The sequence below is a fragment of the Orycteropus afer genome, unplaced genomic scaffold (genome assembly GCF_000298275.1).
Source record: "Orycteropus afer afer isolate SDZICR_OR568_19922 unplaced genomic scaffold, OryAfe1.0 scaffold00078, whole genome shotgun sequence".
Classification (NCBI taxonomy): domain Eukaryota; kingdom Metazoa; phylum Chordata; class Mammalia; order Tubulidentata; family Orycteropodidae; genus Orycteropus; species Orycteropus afer.
The window spans coordinates 9,598,203-9,615,215 of NW_006921665.1; the positions used below are offsets into that span (position 1 = coordinate 9,598,203).

At 40.9% G+C, this 17,013-nt stretch overlaps 1 protein-coding gene across 1 annotated transcript in view; it reads left to right on the top strand.

The window, feature by feature from the left end:
• TIAM1 (TIAM Rac1 associated GEF 1) overlaps nt 1–17,013 on the top strand; it is a 202,333-nt gene that overhangs the window by 139,459 nt on the left and 45,861 nt on the right. Inside the window, exons 13-14 of the mRNA XM_007941289.2 lie at nt 381–484; nt 16,574–16,753. Of these exons, the coding sequence (XP_007939480.1) occupies nt 381–484; nt 16,574–16,753 (284 nt within the window). The remainder of the gene's footprint in view (nt 1–380; nt 485–16,573; nt 16,754–17,013) is intronic.

A 17,013-nucleotide genomic window follows, 5' to 3' on the forward strand; every position in this document is an offset into this window, starting at 1 on the left:
GGAGGGGTCGCTATGAGTTGGGGTCGACTCGACGGCACATAACAACATAGTTTACCACATTGGTAAAAATAGAAATCATAGCTTTTTGCAAGTAATGAATATGAACAGCCAGTTTTTGTTGTTGTTATTCTACTTGTCAGAATGGTTTAGGTAATTACATTAAGCCTAGTATTTATGATAAAATAGTAATAGTAGCAGTAATAATAAAAACAACAAAAATGAACATTTATTGAGCCGACATCACAAAGCTACTACTTGGAGAATCGAATAATGTATTTACGTGCCATTAGCTTAGACCCTGCACCCCTCCCCACACTGGTGTGGCTTTTAGCAGTTGTTCTGCATGTTTACTCAAGTCTTCTATGGTTTCTATTTTGCAGGTCACAATCTTTGCAGTGAACAAGGCATTAGTGCTGAGACTGCACCTGAAGAGACCGAAGGGCCAGACCTGGAGTCCTCTGATGAGACTGACCACAGCAGCAAGGTGAGAGATTTCATTTTCACTTCCTGCGTCTCCCAACCACCCACGAATCATAGCTCACACATCGCCTTTGCAGTGTATGTGGTTAGAAGGCCTCTCCAAGAGACGAAGTGGTTTTATGTCTGAGATGTTGCTAAATAGTATGATATGAAATCTAAATTACAGCCTGGGTATCAAGCCCATATGTGAGACTGTAGGGCAGAGATCAGTCTCAATGCATTGAAGTCTTTTTCCTTTCATTTCTGCCATTGCTGGAGCTACCCAGTCGATGCCATACTTTCATCCTATTTCCTCCTTACATCTTCATTTAGATCTGATGAGACAGCATCCAAAGTGTGTGTGGTTGAGTCAGCTATAAATTCTTGCTATTTATGATTTCTGTGATGAGCTACTTTTGAATGATCTGTGTTAGACTCTTGTTAAAGGTGAACATCTTTTACATTAAAGGGGGGAAGAAACATTCTCTTTATTCATCCAGATAGACTGCTCCTCAGTCATTTGAGCACTAGAAGAAGGTTCTTATTCTGAATCTTTGGTGCAAGAGATTAAAACCATTTCCCATGATCATCATGCTTTCATTCTGCTTCATGAAGAATTCCAAGGGTTGATAGCTTCTTCTATATTAATTTCTAAACAAACAAAATTTAAAACTGTTTGTTACTTACACTTTTCAAAAATCATCCCCCTAAAATAATCATGTGAGATTATACTTCTCTACTTAATAATCTTTTTATAATGTTGACATTTTAAATAAGTTGATTCCTCGATCTATCAGTAATTTGTGTTTTGACACTTAACTAGTTATTTAATCTTGAGCAAATTATATAACTTTTAATTATACCACTGTTTTTCTCATCTGTGAAATCAGGATGATTTTTACTTTTGTCCCTGTGATTGGATCATTCTGTGAATAGATAATGCAAACAGTTATGCAGGAGACTACTAACTGAAAGGTTGGTGGTTCAGACCCACCCAGAGGCATCTCAGAAGGAAGGGATGGGTTACATGTTTCAAAGGTCATAGCCATAACAGCTGTACAGAGTGCAGTTCTATTCTGCAACATATGGTGTTAGTCATAAGTCAGAATCAGCTCAAAGGCAACTGTTTTTTCAAATAATGTAACTATGGGAAAACACGTTGCTAATGGAAGTATACTATTCTAATATGAATCATTATTTAACAATCTATATTTTTGTGTGTTTTCTTTGTTGTCTATGTGGGGTGTTTTTTTTCTTTTTTTTTTTTTTGGTAGAATTTTCTTGGGTGCATATGTTTAAATGTCTTTCAGTATCTCTTTTACCCATATGTGTTTCTTTTACACTACCATATGATCATCATTCTCCATGTCTTTTCAAGTTGAGCATGGTACAAAATTTAATATTTGAAAGCAGTTTTAATATTTAGACTAAAGGGCTTTATGTTGTTGGTTATTAATTACAAAACAAATGAATGGAAACACACATGTTTCATTTAAAGCCAAAATACCAAACCAAAGAAAAACCCATTGAGTTACTTTTTCTTCATGTAGCTCTTCAATGATTTTTACCAACTTTTGAGGGAAGAGGTTCAGTTACTCTCATGAGAAACAGATTGTGCCATATTGGACTAAGTTATATTAACCCATTCATGACCTATGGGAGGGACATACAGCACCCACCTACATTTTCCTCCTCTGGTGTTTGTTGGGAAGCTGCTTTCCCACTGAAAGTGCATGTAGCTGCCAGGAGGGGTTCTGTATAATTGTTTGAAACTGAGGAAAGGGTACGTGTGGCAAATTACTGTTTTTACAGGGTATTGTATGAGGTGGTGCATCTTAGAGGTGTGATTTTGCAAAACTTAGGTCTTTTAGCTTTTTTACTGTGAGATAAATCTTGTATTCCTGGATTCCTGTGTGTTACTTAGAAGTTGTCTTTCTTGTGATTATTCCATGTCTGCATAAATACTATATTTTCAGGATCCCTAAATTGTAGGAGCTCTGGTAGCATAGTGCCTAAGGTACTTGACTGCTAACCAGAAGGCTGGTGGTTCAAACTCACCAGCCTCTCCTTGGAAGGAAGGTTGGGCAATCTACTTCCATAGTGATTCTGCCTCAGAAACCCAAGGAGGGGTTGCTGAGAGTCAGGTCCGACTTGATAGCACATAACAACAACAAATTGTATGAACCTGTCAAGAATCTAAAAGGCATTGCCAAGCCCAGAGGGACATATATGTCCCATATAATCCTACCCCAGATTTGATATATATATATATATATATATATATATATATATATATATATATATAAAATGTATCATATATATAATGTATTATATGTATGATACAATATATATTCCATATAATATATATCAAAGGAGCTCTGGTGGCATAGTGCCTAAGGCATTTGACTGCTAACCAGAAGGTTGGTGGTCAAGCCCACCAGCCACTCCGTGGAAGGAAGACTGGACAATCTACTTTTGTAGAGATACCACCTTGGAAACCTAATGGGGGGTGCTGTGAGTCAGATTCTACTGGATGGCAGTGTATTTGATTTTTGTTTAGAATAGAGATAGGGAGCACTGTGTAATTCTGTGGCATCACTGGATTACACAAATGGGTACGTGCTTGACTACTAACCAAAAGGAATCTACCCAGAGGCACCTTGGAAAAAGTCCTGGCAATCTACTTCTGAAAGATCACAGTCATTGCAAACCCTTGTGGAGTGGTTCTACTCTGTAATACATGGGGTTGCTATTACTCAGAATCTATTCAATAACAACTGGTAATTGGTATAATTCTGTACCTGGAAATATTTCCTTTTTGGTTCAATGCAGATTTCATCTTTATTTGAAATATTTTATTGTGCAATACAAGTTACTTAACTGGAATAGCCTTTTATGAATTAAATTTCTCATGTAGGATATTTGAAAGCAAAAGCTTTAAACTGAGTGACCAGTTCTTGGTAACACTTATGTAATGTTGACTGTATATTGAGTATTATTATTTCATACTGTTGTTGTTGTTGTTGTTGCTATGTGTTGTTGAATCACACCCTACTCATAGCAACCCCTCCTTGGGTTTCTGAGGCAGTATCACTACAGAAGTAGATTGCCCAACCTTCCTTCCAAGAAGTGGCTGGTGGATTTTGAACCACCAGCCTTCTGGTTAACAGTCAAGTGCCTTAGGCACTATGCTACCAGAGCTCCTTGTTTCATACTAAATAATCTTATCCTTCTGTTCTGGTTACCTAGTGCCTCTCTGACAAGAATATACCATAAATGGGATACTTAAGCAAACAGGAGTTTATTCTCTTACAGTTTGGAGGCTTCCAGTCTGAGTTCAAAGTGCCAGACTCTAGGGGCTGTATGAAAGCCCCTCAGCCTTGGGCTTCAGCTCTGCCTCTGCCTCCTAGCCCACTGAAGCTAGAGGCATCTCTTCACTCAGGCAGCCACTGGCTGCTAAGGCTACTAAGTCCAAGGTCAACAAAATAAAATGGCACAGTCCCGATGTTACCAAACCACACAGCAGGCCATTAATTCAAGTCCATTGAAGTCCGAAGGTCAGCAGAGCATGGCAGGCTGCTGAGCAATGACACGGCTACATGTAGGATCTAAGCATGCCATAAGCTAGAGACTATCCCTAAGGCTTCTCCTTATGTACAGGAAGCAGACCACATCCCAAAAGCAGCTACTCAGCTGCTTGTGGTAGGTCCCACCATGGAGTTATTCACTAGTCTCATCATGGTCAATAACTACCACCAGCTGCCCAACCACTCAACCAGACCCAACCAAGTTGACATACAAATTTAACTACCACAATTCCACCCCTTGTCAACTTGGCACCTGTACAGATCTTCATTGGTGGCATCTGTACAGATTTCTCTCACTAGGTGGCTCCAGTCCCCTAGTTCCTCTAAATAGTGACCTCACCCCCTTGGCCTGGCAGGCCCGGTTCCTCTCCCTCTTGGGCATGGCAGCCTTTCCCCTCTCTCTTGCGCAGCAGCTATGGCTCCATCCCACTGGCTCACATGAATGCGCAGCTCCACACTCCAGAACCAAATTGGTGAAGGTCTAACTCTTTGAAACCTAGGGGGCTATGATGGTTCCACCCGCAAAGGCCATGGTCCTACCCTTTGAGACTGAGGCAGCTCTGCTTCACGTTTCCTTAGTCTCTCTGCTTCTGCCAATTAATGCCCGAGGGCAACCCACTCTGCCAGGAAACCTCCTACCCAATGGTACCAGCTTTCTCTTCCGTGGGCTAGTAAGCCTGTTGCTGTTTAATCCCAGTCTCTGGGCTCTGCTACTGTCGTCTTTCATGCTGGTCTCTCTGCCGGTATCTTTGCCAGTCTCTTGGCTCTGCTCCTGCCGTATCTCATGCTGTATGCTGGGGTCTCTCTGCCAAGGTCTCGGGTCAAGGACACATTCCACTCCTGTTTCCACATTTTAGATATCTGTCAGAGCAGCACCCCTCTCTCTTGGTACCGTATTCTGTTCTGGTTACCTAGTGCTGCTCTGACAAGAATATACCACAAATGGGGTGGCTGAACAAACAGGAGTTTATTCTCTTACAATTTGGAGGCTTTAAGTCCAAGTTCAAAGTGCCAGGCTCTAGGGGCTATGTGAAAACCCCTCGACCTTGGGCTTCAGCTCTGCCTCTTGCTCCTAGCCCACTCACACTAGAGGCATCTCTTCACTCAGGCAGCTACTGGCTACCGAGGCTAACAAGGCCAAGGTCAACAAATAAAATGGCACAGTCCCAATGTTACCAAACCACACAGTAGGCCACTAATTTAAGTCCATTGAAAGTCCCAAGGTCGGCAGAGCATGGCAGGCTGCTGAACAATGACTCAGCTACATACAGGGTTCAAGCATGTCATAAACTAGGACTATCCCTAATGCTTCTCCTTATGGATGCATCCCAAAGGCATCTACTCAACTGCTTGTGGTAGATCCCACCATGGAGTTGATTGCCATTCTCATCATGGAGAATAACTACCAACAGTTGCCCAGCCACTCAACCAGGCCCAGCTAAGTTGACATACGAATTTAATTACCACACCTTACAACACCTCTGAGAGAGAATTGTTGTTATCGTTAGGTGCTGTTGAGTCAGCTCCGACTCATAGCCACCCTAGTAAAACACTGCCTGGTCCTGTGCCAGCCTCACAATCCTTGCTATAACTAAGCCCATCATTGCAGCTGCTGTTCAGCTATCTTGTTGAGGGCCTTCCCCTTTCTTGTGTTTCCCTTATTTTATACATGGGGAACTGGGCCAGAGAGGTTAAGCTACTTGCTGAAGACCACACAGCTCTGAGATGGTAAAATCAGAATGCAAACCAGACAGTCTGGCTCTGGGCCTTGTGTTGTTAACTGCTTTGCTGAATGATCTTTGGCCAGATATTTAAGGAGTGGTATTTAAGAAGTCCCTGGGTGGTACAAATGCTTAATGCATTCTGCTGAAAGATTGGAGGTTCGGGTTCAGTCAAGAGGTGCTTTTGAAGAAAGTCCTGGTGATCTACTTCTGAAATATCAGCATTGGTAGATCACAGTTCTCCTCTGACTCACATGAAATCACCCTGAGTCAGAATCGACTCAGTGACAACAGGTTTTGGGTGGCACAAACAGTTAAGGTGGTAAGCAAAAGAATGGAGGTTCAAGTCCACCAAAAGGTACCTCAGAAGAAAGACCTGGCAATCTACTTCTGAAAACTCAGCCACTGAAAACCCTATGGAACACAGTTCTACTCTGACATACATGGAGTTGCCATGAGTTGAAATGGACTGGAAAGGAAATGGTTTACTGTTTATTAACTATCAGGCTTCAAAAAAAAAAAGAGAAGATGGAGAAATAGGCAGACAAACACACAGACCCTCTTCAACAAAGAAAAGAACCAATTGACAGAGATACAGAGGATAATCCTGCAACCCTGAGCTTTGGAAGGAACTATACAGAAGTGGATTAGGCACCAAGTAGTGGAAAAACCTGAGTAAAAGCAGTGAGTACAGAAACGGTTGGAGCTGTGGACTGTCAGCTACTCTGACAGGACCAACATCCTGAATATTTCCAAGTGGTGTTGGGATCTGAGAATTGACCTAAATATCAGCCTTCGTCACCAAGGACTGCAGGGACGAGTGCTCTGGTCGCCTATGACTAGGAAGGGAAACAGCAAGGAGGGAGACAACCTGACCTGTTGACTTTCCGCTGTCTGGAGGGTGCAGCCATTTTGATTGTTTACACGTGGCAGCCATTTTGGATATTTAAACTGACTGAGGGTGCAGCCATTTTGAATGTTTACAAGTGGTGGCCATTTTGGATGTTTAAAGTGACCGAGGGCATAGCCATTTTGAATGTTTACATGTGGTGGCCATTTTGGATATTTAAAGTGACCAGGGGCAGCCATTTTGAATCTTTACAAGTGACAACCATTTTGGATTTTAAAGTGATAGCACTCATTTGGATTCCAGGGACCTAAGAATAGGCTCTGTTTGCCAAGGTCAGCAGGAACATACGAGAGGCTGACAACAGGAAAGGAGACAGGTGGTGAGTGTATAAGTGCTGTCAACTAGTAAATAGAGGAGCACAGCACTTGCATAGATAACATACGAACAAAACAAAGAAAATGAAAATCGTGGGCAGGTCACTCTTATATACAATCACCAATTTAATATAAGCACAAAAACTTTACAATGCCGTAGGAACAAAAGAGCAGTACACTCCACACAAAGAAGCAAGTTAAAGCAGAAGAAACAGAGGATCAGGATACAGACCCAAAACACATGCCTGAGGAAGATGCAGCATTGGAACTCCCTGATAAGGAATTCAAAAGAATTATATTTAGGTATCTTCAATGAATTGAGAGACAGATCAAGGAAAAACTGACAAAATTGAGGAAAACACAGAGAAAACCCTAGAACAATTTCAAAAGATGATACAAGAACAAAATGAAAAATTAGAAATGATACAAAATCTATGCTCAGAAGTCCAGAAGATTAATACTAAATTTTCAGAAATAGATATGACATTGAGCAAAGGAGTAGAACTGAATCAATGGAAGAGAGAATTAGTGAGATTGAAGGCAAATACCTCAATACTACTTTGGAAAGGGATAAATCAGAAAACAGATAAAAACAAAATGAAGAAAGCCTAAGGTAGGTTCATATGGGATACCATCAAAGGAATAACCTACATGTAATAGGAATTCTGGAACAGGAAGAGACAAATAAAACCACAGAGAAAACTGTCAAAGATTTGTTGGAAGAGAACTTCCCTGATATGATGAAAGATGAGAATATAGGAACTCCAATGAACCCCAAACAGAATAGACTCCAAAATAAAATCACCAAGACATATCATCATCAAACTCACCAAAACCAAAGATAAAGAATCATGAGAGCAGTATGGGAAAAATGAAGTTACCTACAAGGGGTAACCAATAAGACTAAGCTTGCATTTCTTGGCAGAAACTACGCAGGCAAGACATTGGGATGGTATATATAAAACCCTGAAAAAGAAAAATTTCCAACCAAGAATTATGTCCCAGCAAAATTGTCCCTCAAATCTGATGGTGAAGTTAGGAAATAGGACATTTCTTTGGTAGTTTAGTGCCTAAGACACTTTCACTGCTAACCAGATGGCTGGTGGTTCAAACCTACCAGCCACTCCTTGGAAGGAATGTTGGGCAACCTACTTCCGTAGTGATACTGCCTTGGAAACCCAAGGAGGGGTCGCTATAAGTCGGATCCAACTCGACGGCACATAATGACAACAACAACCAGATAAACAGAAATTAAGGAAATTTGTTAAAACCAGACTAACCTTATAAGAGATGCTAAAGGGAGCCCTTTGGACAGAGAAGCAACAATGGCCAACAACTGACCATTAACACACATGATGATATAACCCAGAAACCAACCTGGGCTATGGAAGTATTCAAAGTAAATAAGCCTGTTGTTGTTGTTATGTGCCGTCGAGTCAGACCTGACTCATAGCGACCCCTCCTTGGGTTTCTGAGGCGGTGTCACTGCAGAAGTAGATTGCCCAACCTTCCTTCTGAGGACTGGCTGGTGGGTTTAAACCACTAGTCTTCTGGTTAACAGTCAAGTGCCTTAAGGACTATGCTGCCAGAGATTGTAAACAGGGAACCAGAGACATCAGTTGACAAATGAGGACAACTACAAACCTAAAAGAGGGAAAAAACTGTCGTTACAGAACTTCTAGATGGTAGGGATGTCAAGACAACTACAAGATAGAATGAACTGTTCTAAACTTGGGAAGAAACCTATAAATCACAGGGTAACCTCAAAGAAAAATGATAAATGTTCATATCAAAATAAAAGGACCAGCACAAATATTTAGCAAATACAAAAACAACAGCCATGAAGGAAGTGATAACATGATTCATAAACAAAACGAGCTCAGCACAGAAAATTATATGGAACAAAGAAATCGACACCACGAAAAAGCACAAAACAAAATGACAGCAACAAATTCGTATTTGCTGGTAATTACATATCTGGCAAGGGACTTATGGCTAAAATTTATAGAAAACTTCTACACCTCAACACCAAAGGAATTAACAATCCAGTTGAAAACGGGCAGAAGACATGAATAGACACTTCACCAAGGAGGATATTCAGGTCGTCAGCTAATACATGAAGAAATGCTCACAATCATTGAGCATCAGAGAGATGCAAATCAAAACAGCAATGAGACGACATCTCACCCCAGCACTGATGGCAAGGTTCAACAGACAGAAAATAACAAATGGTGGTGGGGATGTGGAGAGATTGGGACTCTCATACACTGCTGGTGGGACTGTGAAGTGATACAACTACTGTGGAAAGCAATATGGCGATTCCTTAGAAAGCTGGATTTGGAGATACCATTTGACCTAGCAATCCCATTACTAGGTATATATCCTAGAGAGGTGAGAGCCAGGACAGGAATAGATATATGCACACTCATGTTTATCGCAGCACTATTTACAATGGCAAAAAGATGGAAACAATCTACATGCCTCAGCAGAAGAGTGGATGACCAAACGATGGTACATATAGATAACGGAATGCTATGCAGCAGTAAAGAATAATGTAGAGTCTGCAAAACACCACATAATGTGGATGAAATTGGAGGACATAATGCTTAGTGAAATAAGTCAATCACAGAAGGACAAATAATAGTATTAGTTCATTGTTGTGGAGGGTCAAGGAAATGTTTATATATGGAGGGAAACTTACTTTCTTTGTTGCCAGGGGTGAAAGGGGAGAGGAGAGAACACTGCAAAAAAAAAAATATTGACCCATGTCACTTTAGTTCTATGTATTTCACTATACATAAATTATGTTTCAATAAAATGCATTTAAAAAAAAGAAGAAGAAATTAGTGGTGGTGTAGATCAGAGATATACTCATTAGCCACTTAAGTATTTTTCCTATGCTTTGGTTGAGTGTTCTTTTATTGTAGTTTAAAGTAGAAGTACGAAATATTTTGTTAGTTGTTAGTTGCCATCGAGTCGTCTCCGATGCATAGCAGCCCTGTGCACAGCAGAATGAAACACTGCCAGGTCCTGTGCCAGCTCCAGGGACCCTTGCTTTAGCTGAGCCCATTGTTGCAGCCACTGTGTCAAACCATCTCATTGAGGGCCTTCCCCTCTTTTGTAGACCCTTCACCTTACCAAGCATGACATCCTTCAGGAAATGATCTCTTCTTGCAACATGACCAAAATAGGTGAGACGAAGTCTGGCCTTTCTCACTTCCAAGGAGCATTCTGGCCAGTTTCTTGATTAAAGTTAAATAATTTTTGCCACATCTCCTATGTCAGTATGTAATTTTCTTGAGAATAACTGAAAGTTAATCTTTATATTATAAACTGTATAAATATGGAAAGATGCTTCAGCCTGTCCAGAATTACCAGTCTGGGTGTAGAAATAGAAGCATAAAATAAGTAAGTGATTTTTTAAATTCCAGCTAAATAAATGTAGTTTGTTAATTTTTTCTTTCACATTTGTGCTGTTCTTTCAAGTGAGTTATTTTCTAAAATATTGGGGAGGGTAAAGAGATGCATGTTGGAGTTTTAGGCGGTTTTCACTTTTGTTGAATAGCAGTTTTTGCTGTGTGAAGCCTTTTGGGGTTGAGCAAGTAAATAATTTCCAGCTTGTTGTGGAGCAGTGGGGGCACTGGAATGTCACACCCACAGTGGGGGGTGGAGGCAGGACCTGCACACTGCAGGGGCAGTCTGGCGGCCTTTCTCTTTGTGAACCAACCACCTCCTTTCTCTGGTGACTTGTGGGTGACAACCTCAAAAGAACCTCCTCACCACTGGCTACTAGTTTTCCTTGCTTCTAATCAAAAACTCTTGTCTCTGGAAATGAATGCTTACTAGCTCCGGGCAGTTTGTGTCATGCATCCCAGGCCCCCAGCAGCTGTGACTGTTTTTCCATTTAGCCAATGTATTGGAATAATTTCCAGAACATTTCCATCTTGCAAGAATCCGACTTCGTTTTTCTTTTTTATCCAAATTGTTATTGTCTCTGAAATACCTGCTTTTAATAACAAAACATTAGCAGAAATATGTGAAAATATAAACTCTTGAAAGCATTGTTTTTAGGGCCTGAGCCAGTGAGTGTGGTCTTCAAAGTTTTGTGAACCTGGTAGGTGTGGGGTCTGGGTTGAATGTTCCTATTCGAAGCAGAACCAGCCAATCAGCTGATCTTGGTCTGCGGGGCAGAGCTGCTCACATCCCTGGGGCAGTTTCCTCTTTGTTTTCTTTCCTGTTTGGGCTCTCCCTTTCTGGAACTTTTGTTGTGTAGCCAGGTGAAATCAAAGCATGAGCTTTCATTCCAGGGTCAAGTCTTTGACGCCCTCGCTGTCTTTTCCGTATTGAGATGCATGCTTGTAGGTTTTCATGGCAGAGCCAGCACAGGGTGTCTGTGCGAGAGGATGCTCTCTCTGGAGCTGGAAGGCTTTTGGTGCTCTTGGAATATTTTAAGAAACTTCTGTGTCTGTTCTGACCATGTCAGGTGGTAGAATTACCATGAGAATATATTCCTGATGATGTCTGCACTGTGGAAAATCAAGCGCAAGCCCAGGATTGCAAACAATGACAAGTCTGGTGGTTCTATATATCGGACACTTAATCTGGTGAGCATGATTGCCATTTGAATTCTGTTTTGCCGGCCTTGTTTATGTTGTGACTTTCCAGAGGAATTAGTTTCAAATCAAAAGATGGTAATTAGGTTTGTCCTATTTCTCCATATTTTATCCTTTTGTCCCCCCATTCATTCTATATGTAGATTCTAGCTCTTGGGGATCAGCAGTTGGTGCGGAGTTGATTTTGCAGAAAATCATTTATGTATTCTTTCAGTCTTAAGTGGCAGAAAGATGCAGTATGTGTTCTTTTATTAAGTGATATTTGAGTTTTTCCTCTTTTAGTTTTTGGGGTTTTTGAGTGTTTTGTGATGTTTGCTTGACAACTTGGGTAGAATCTAAGTATTTTGCAAGCAGGCTGGAAGGCGGATGCTTTGCTTGCCTCCTCGTATAAAGTTTTAAAGTCTGTTTGACTTTTTTTTAAAAATTTCTGCTTTATTGAGAAGGTGGTGACTATTGAAGCATAGGTTTGGAGGCATATGTTAACAGTTTAATGCCAACTGATGTATGTATTGAGCAGGTCAAGTTGTATAGTAAATGTGACTTTGTATCAAGAAAATTCAGTGACGTTGGCAAGAAATAATTAACAAGATGAATGTTAATATTAGAGTCCATGGATGGTTAGATTTTTTTGTCACTTAATCAGACTTGCACTTTGATGGTGTTTATGCTTGATGTACCCAAATCAGTCTTGGTTCTTTTTGGACTATTCTTCTTAGAAGTTTGTTCAAAGGAGATTATAAGGAGTATCATTATATAACAGCCTCTGAAATTTTGTAGTATATGGTTTTGGTATTTGTTTCCAAAAAAGCTTAAATATAGGTATACATTTAGGCCACACCAACCTCTTTTAAATCTGTGGGATGTGTTAAATCATTTAGACTCCAAGGAGAGCTTTAGAACTCTGAACTCTTTCTGAGAGAGAAAAAAAGCCTTTAGTGGTTGCATAACAGGAAGCGTTAAAACAGCTGGGTAGCTTGAGTTGATATTATGCATTAAAAGCGTACCCCCTCCCCTTTTTTGTTCTTTCTTTTCATCTTCCACAGGAAGAAAGGGATACTATAAACACTGAGCTTCATGCTGATCTCCAAAGACATGGCCCATTTCCTCCTGCAGTTGTCCTCTTCTCCCTGTTGGTTAGGTAATTCTTAGTCCTGACAGTGGAACAGCTTTTGTTACCCTTTAACAATTTTAAACTGACAGTTGTCAAGTGCCCTTGAGTGCGTTTCAGTTTCCAGGGTGACTGATTGCAGTCCTCAAGTGGAGAGAGGTTTGTACTTCTCCTATTGGAGAATCCTGGGCTGTCTTCTTACTCACAGGAATCTTGAGCTACTTATCCTATCTCCAGGAAAGGGTATTGGTGGTGGTTCAGTGGTGGAATTCTCACGAGAGACCAGGGTTCTATTCCGGGCCAGGGCACCTCATGTGTAACCACCGCCATCTGTCAGTGGAGCTTCCAGACTAAGACAGACTAGGAAGAAAGACCTGGGGATCTACTTCGAGTAAAGAGCCTATGAAAACTCTGTAAATAACAGTGGTCCAATCTGCAAGTGATCATGGGGTGCTGCAGGGAATTCATTTCATTGTGGATGTCATCACCATGAGTTGGAGCCAGCTGGACTGTGTTGTTGTTGTTGTTATGTGCCGTCGAGTTGGACCCGACTCAACGACCCCTCCTTGGGTTTCCGAGGCAGTATCACTACGGAAGTAGATTGCCCCATGACTGTAAGCAACAATAACAACAAGCTTCAGGAAGCTTGACTTTTAGGAGTGAGCTGAGAATTTCCTGCTCTAACTAACTAAGCGCTGGTAGCATAGTGCCTAAGACACTTGACTGCTCACCAGAAGGCTGGTGGTTCAAACCCACCAGCCACTCCTTGGAAGGAAGGTTGGGCAATCCTACTTCCGTAGTGATACTGCCTCAGAAACCCAAGGAGGGGTCGCTATGAGTCGGGGCCGACTCGACGGCAAACAACGACAACAACTAACTTTCTGGGTATGTCTGGCCACATTGTTTGGTGTGTGAATGACCAGGGTGCCACCACCACTCAGTGCTGGTACAGGAGATTTGCATTCAGCCCCTCCCACGCTGTGCTTGGCTGAGCTACATGCAGAAGATTCTTGTGGATTTTGATGTGAAAGAGTTTCGTCATAATAAAGGGAGAGGAACATTTAAAGCTTGGCCACAATATGTAAAATATGTAGAGCAGAAGTATTCTAAAAACACCTGATTAAAACTGGTTGTCAACATGGCAACTCTATGTCAGAGTAAAAACTGTGCTTCATGGAGTTTTCAGTGGCTGATTTTTCAGTGGATCACCAGGCCTTTCTTCCAAGGTTCCTCTGGGTGGACTTGAACCATCAAGTTTTCAGCCCCAGCTGAGTATATTAACTATGTATATCACCCACAGATTGGAGGTATTCTAAAGAAGTCCTTTAGGTATTTTAAAGAAGTGTTTCATACTTCCTTCAAATTATTTTTTTCTAAGCTTTTATTTTTTTGGTAATAGTTTAGTAAAGCAAAATTCTCAAACTTAACAACATCCTTTTAAATTATTTTTTTTCCAAAGAAAAATGTTATCAAGAGCCTCATAATTATAACATCCTTAGACAATACTTACAGGCATTGTAATTTATAATTCTCTGTGTTTATTTAATTAACTGAACATAATTGACAGTGAAGAGAAATGTCCATTTGGACTCCGTTCCTTATGACAACCTGAGAATTGACCTTGAATCAGAACAGGGTTGCCAGTGAAGGAATTGTTTTGCCCCCTGCTTAACCCCAGAGACCACCTGACTAAATCAATCCTGCATTTAGGAATGTGTTTCATAAGGAAGGGATGCCTGAGGCTCTGAACTGTCAGAAGATGACCCAGGAGAATTTCTAGGTGTTTTTCTGGGATGCTAATCGCATTTCCTAAAATAATCCAGGACTTTGCCAGGGGTAGCAAGTGCTGAGATGGAGGACAGGTGAGCAGCCTGGGCTGTTTAGGATAAGATTGATAATTCATATTGATCCCCAGGTAATACTTATGTATACGTAAGTAAGAATATATATGGAGGGTCTGGTTAAAATGTGGATTGTGATTCAGTATAACTGGTGTTGAAAGGCATATTCTCAGCAGGGGGTTAAACCACAATGAATGGGTTCAAAGCCTAGTTAAAAAAAAAACTACTGCCTGCACCCCCCACCATAGAGATGCTGATTGAATCGGTCTGGGGTGTGCATCAGGTACTGCTCCCACGTGATCCCAATATGCAGCTAACGCAGAGAACTATGGTGTATCGTGGTGGGTTTTGTTTGTTTTTAAGCAGTCTGTGCTTTGGAGAGCTATTTTGCATAACTTGAAAAGTTGGAATTTGGAATCTTAGAATCGTTTATTTTAAATGGATGACAAAATTTTCTGCAACCTTTCTGATCTTCACTTGAATCATCCAGAGAAGAGGTTTGGTGAAGATTAGAATCTTCTTGTGAGGCTTGTGTCAGTGCCCAGCTTCCCTTATTCATTTATTCTCATTCTTATTTCTCTCTTTGGGAAAGCTGCAGAGATGGAAACTTTTTTTTTTTTTTTTTTTTAAATCATGGTAAAATGTATATAATAAAACTTTTGCCATTTCAACCACTTTTGCACATATAATTCAGTGACTTTAGTTACATTCACCGTGTTGTGCAATGGTGACCACTCTCTGTTCCCAGTTTTTCATCACTCTGAACATAAACTCAGTGCCCGTTAAGCAATGACTCCCACCTGCCACTGATAAACTTTGGTCTCTATGCATTTGCCTAGGCTACATATTTCATATAAGAGGTATCATACAATCTTATTCTTTTGTGTCTGACTTATTTCATTCACTCAGTGTGTTTGCAAGGTTTTATCCATGTTGTAGCATGTATGGAAACTTCATTTCTCTTTCTGATGGAATAGGAAACTTTTTTTTTTAATTTATGAATGTATGTCTTTATCCATGAAGTTGCCTCAGTATGAATTATTAACAGAGAACAGAAGAATCTTCCCTTGTAAAATAGTCTCCAGCGTTGCAACCCACACCCACTGCCATCAAGTTGATTCCAATTCATAGCGACCCTATAAGACAGAGTAGAGCTACCTCATAGGTTTTCCAAGGCTATAAATCTTTACAGAAGCATATTGCCTCATCTTTCTTCTGCTGAGCAGCTGCTGGGTTCGAACTGCTGACTTTTGGTTAGCAGTCTAATGCTTTAACTATAGCACCACCAGAGCTCCTCCCAGCATTGCAAAGTGTAGTAGATAATGCATTGAAGTGAGAGTCTGATTAAGAAGTCTAATTAGTAAGCCATGTATTTTGGGTAAAATACACTTGCTTTCCTGTGTCTCTCCCATCTATAAGTTTTTGTTCTGGTAAAGAATATAGGCTTTGGAGCCAGACTGCCTGACTCTACCACTTAGCTGTGTAATTTTGGATGAATTGCTTAACCTCTCTGGGCTTCAGTTTTCTCAACTGTAATAGCCTTTACTCACCACGTAGAGTGGATTAAGTGAATCAAACTAACACCTGGTACACAGGTAGTACTTAATAAACAGTCACTATTATTACGGAGTTGCTGGGTGGTGTAAATGGTTAATATGCTTGGTTGCTAACTGAAAGGTTGGAAGTTTGAGTCCACAGAAGTGTCTTGAAAGAAAGACCTGGTGATCAGAAAAATCAGCCATTGAAAATCCTATGGAGGACAGGTCTACTTTGGCACATGTGTGGTCTCCATAAGTTGATGCGGACTCAACAGCAACTGGTACTGGTATTGTCATTATGGATGTTTTGAGCAGTTAATGAGCATCTAGCGTGTGGAGCGATTTGGGGAAACATGAGATGTGATTCATCTGTGACAGCTCATTAACCAGGAAGAACTCATTCAGGAGAGACAGGTGTTGAGACAAGGCCCTTTAATTAGGACTAACTGTATCTGCCTTGCTTTTTAAACCATGTTCTGCAGAGTACAGAACAGGTGGCCGCATTTTGCCGCAGCCTGCATGACATGAACTCTTCTGACCAGAGCCCATCTCCTCAGGACTCTACCGGGCCTCAGCTGGCAACCATGAGACAACTCACCGATGCAGATAAGCTTCGCAAGGTGATCTGTGAGCTCTTGGAGACAGAGCGCACCTACGTGAAGGTATGTCTTGTTCTTCCTGCCTCCCTTTCCTACAGGACCTGCTTTCCCTCCTCTTCTAAGGCATGTAGTTTATGTGTTTATGTATATATATATATACATATATATATTTACAACCTTGGCTAAAAACAAAGTCAACTTGTAGTGTGAAGAGGCTCTTGGTCTTTGGCTTTTATTCTGCATTTAAAATCACCTGTTAGTTTTGGGAGTCCCTGGGTGATGCCAATGGTTGACGTACTTGGCTGCTAACTGAAAGGTTAGGG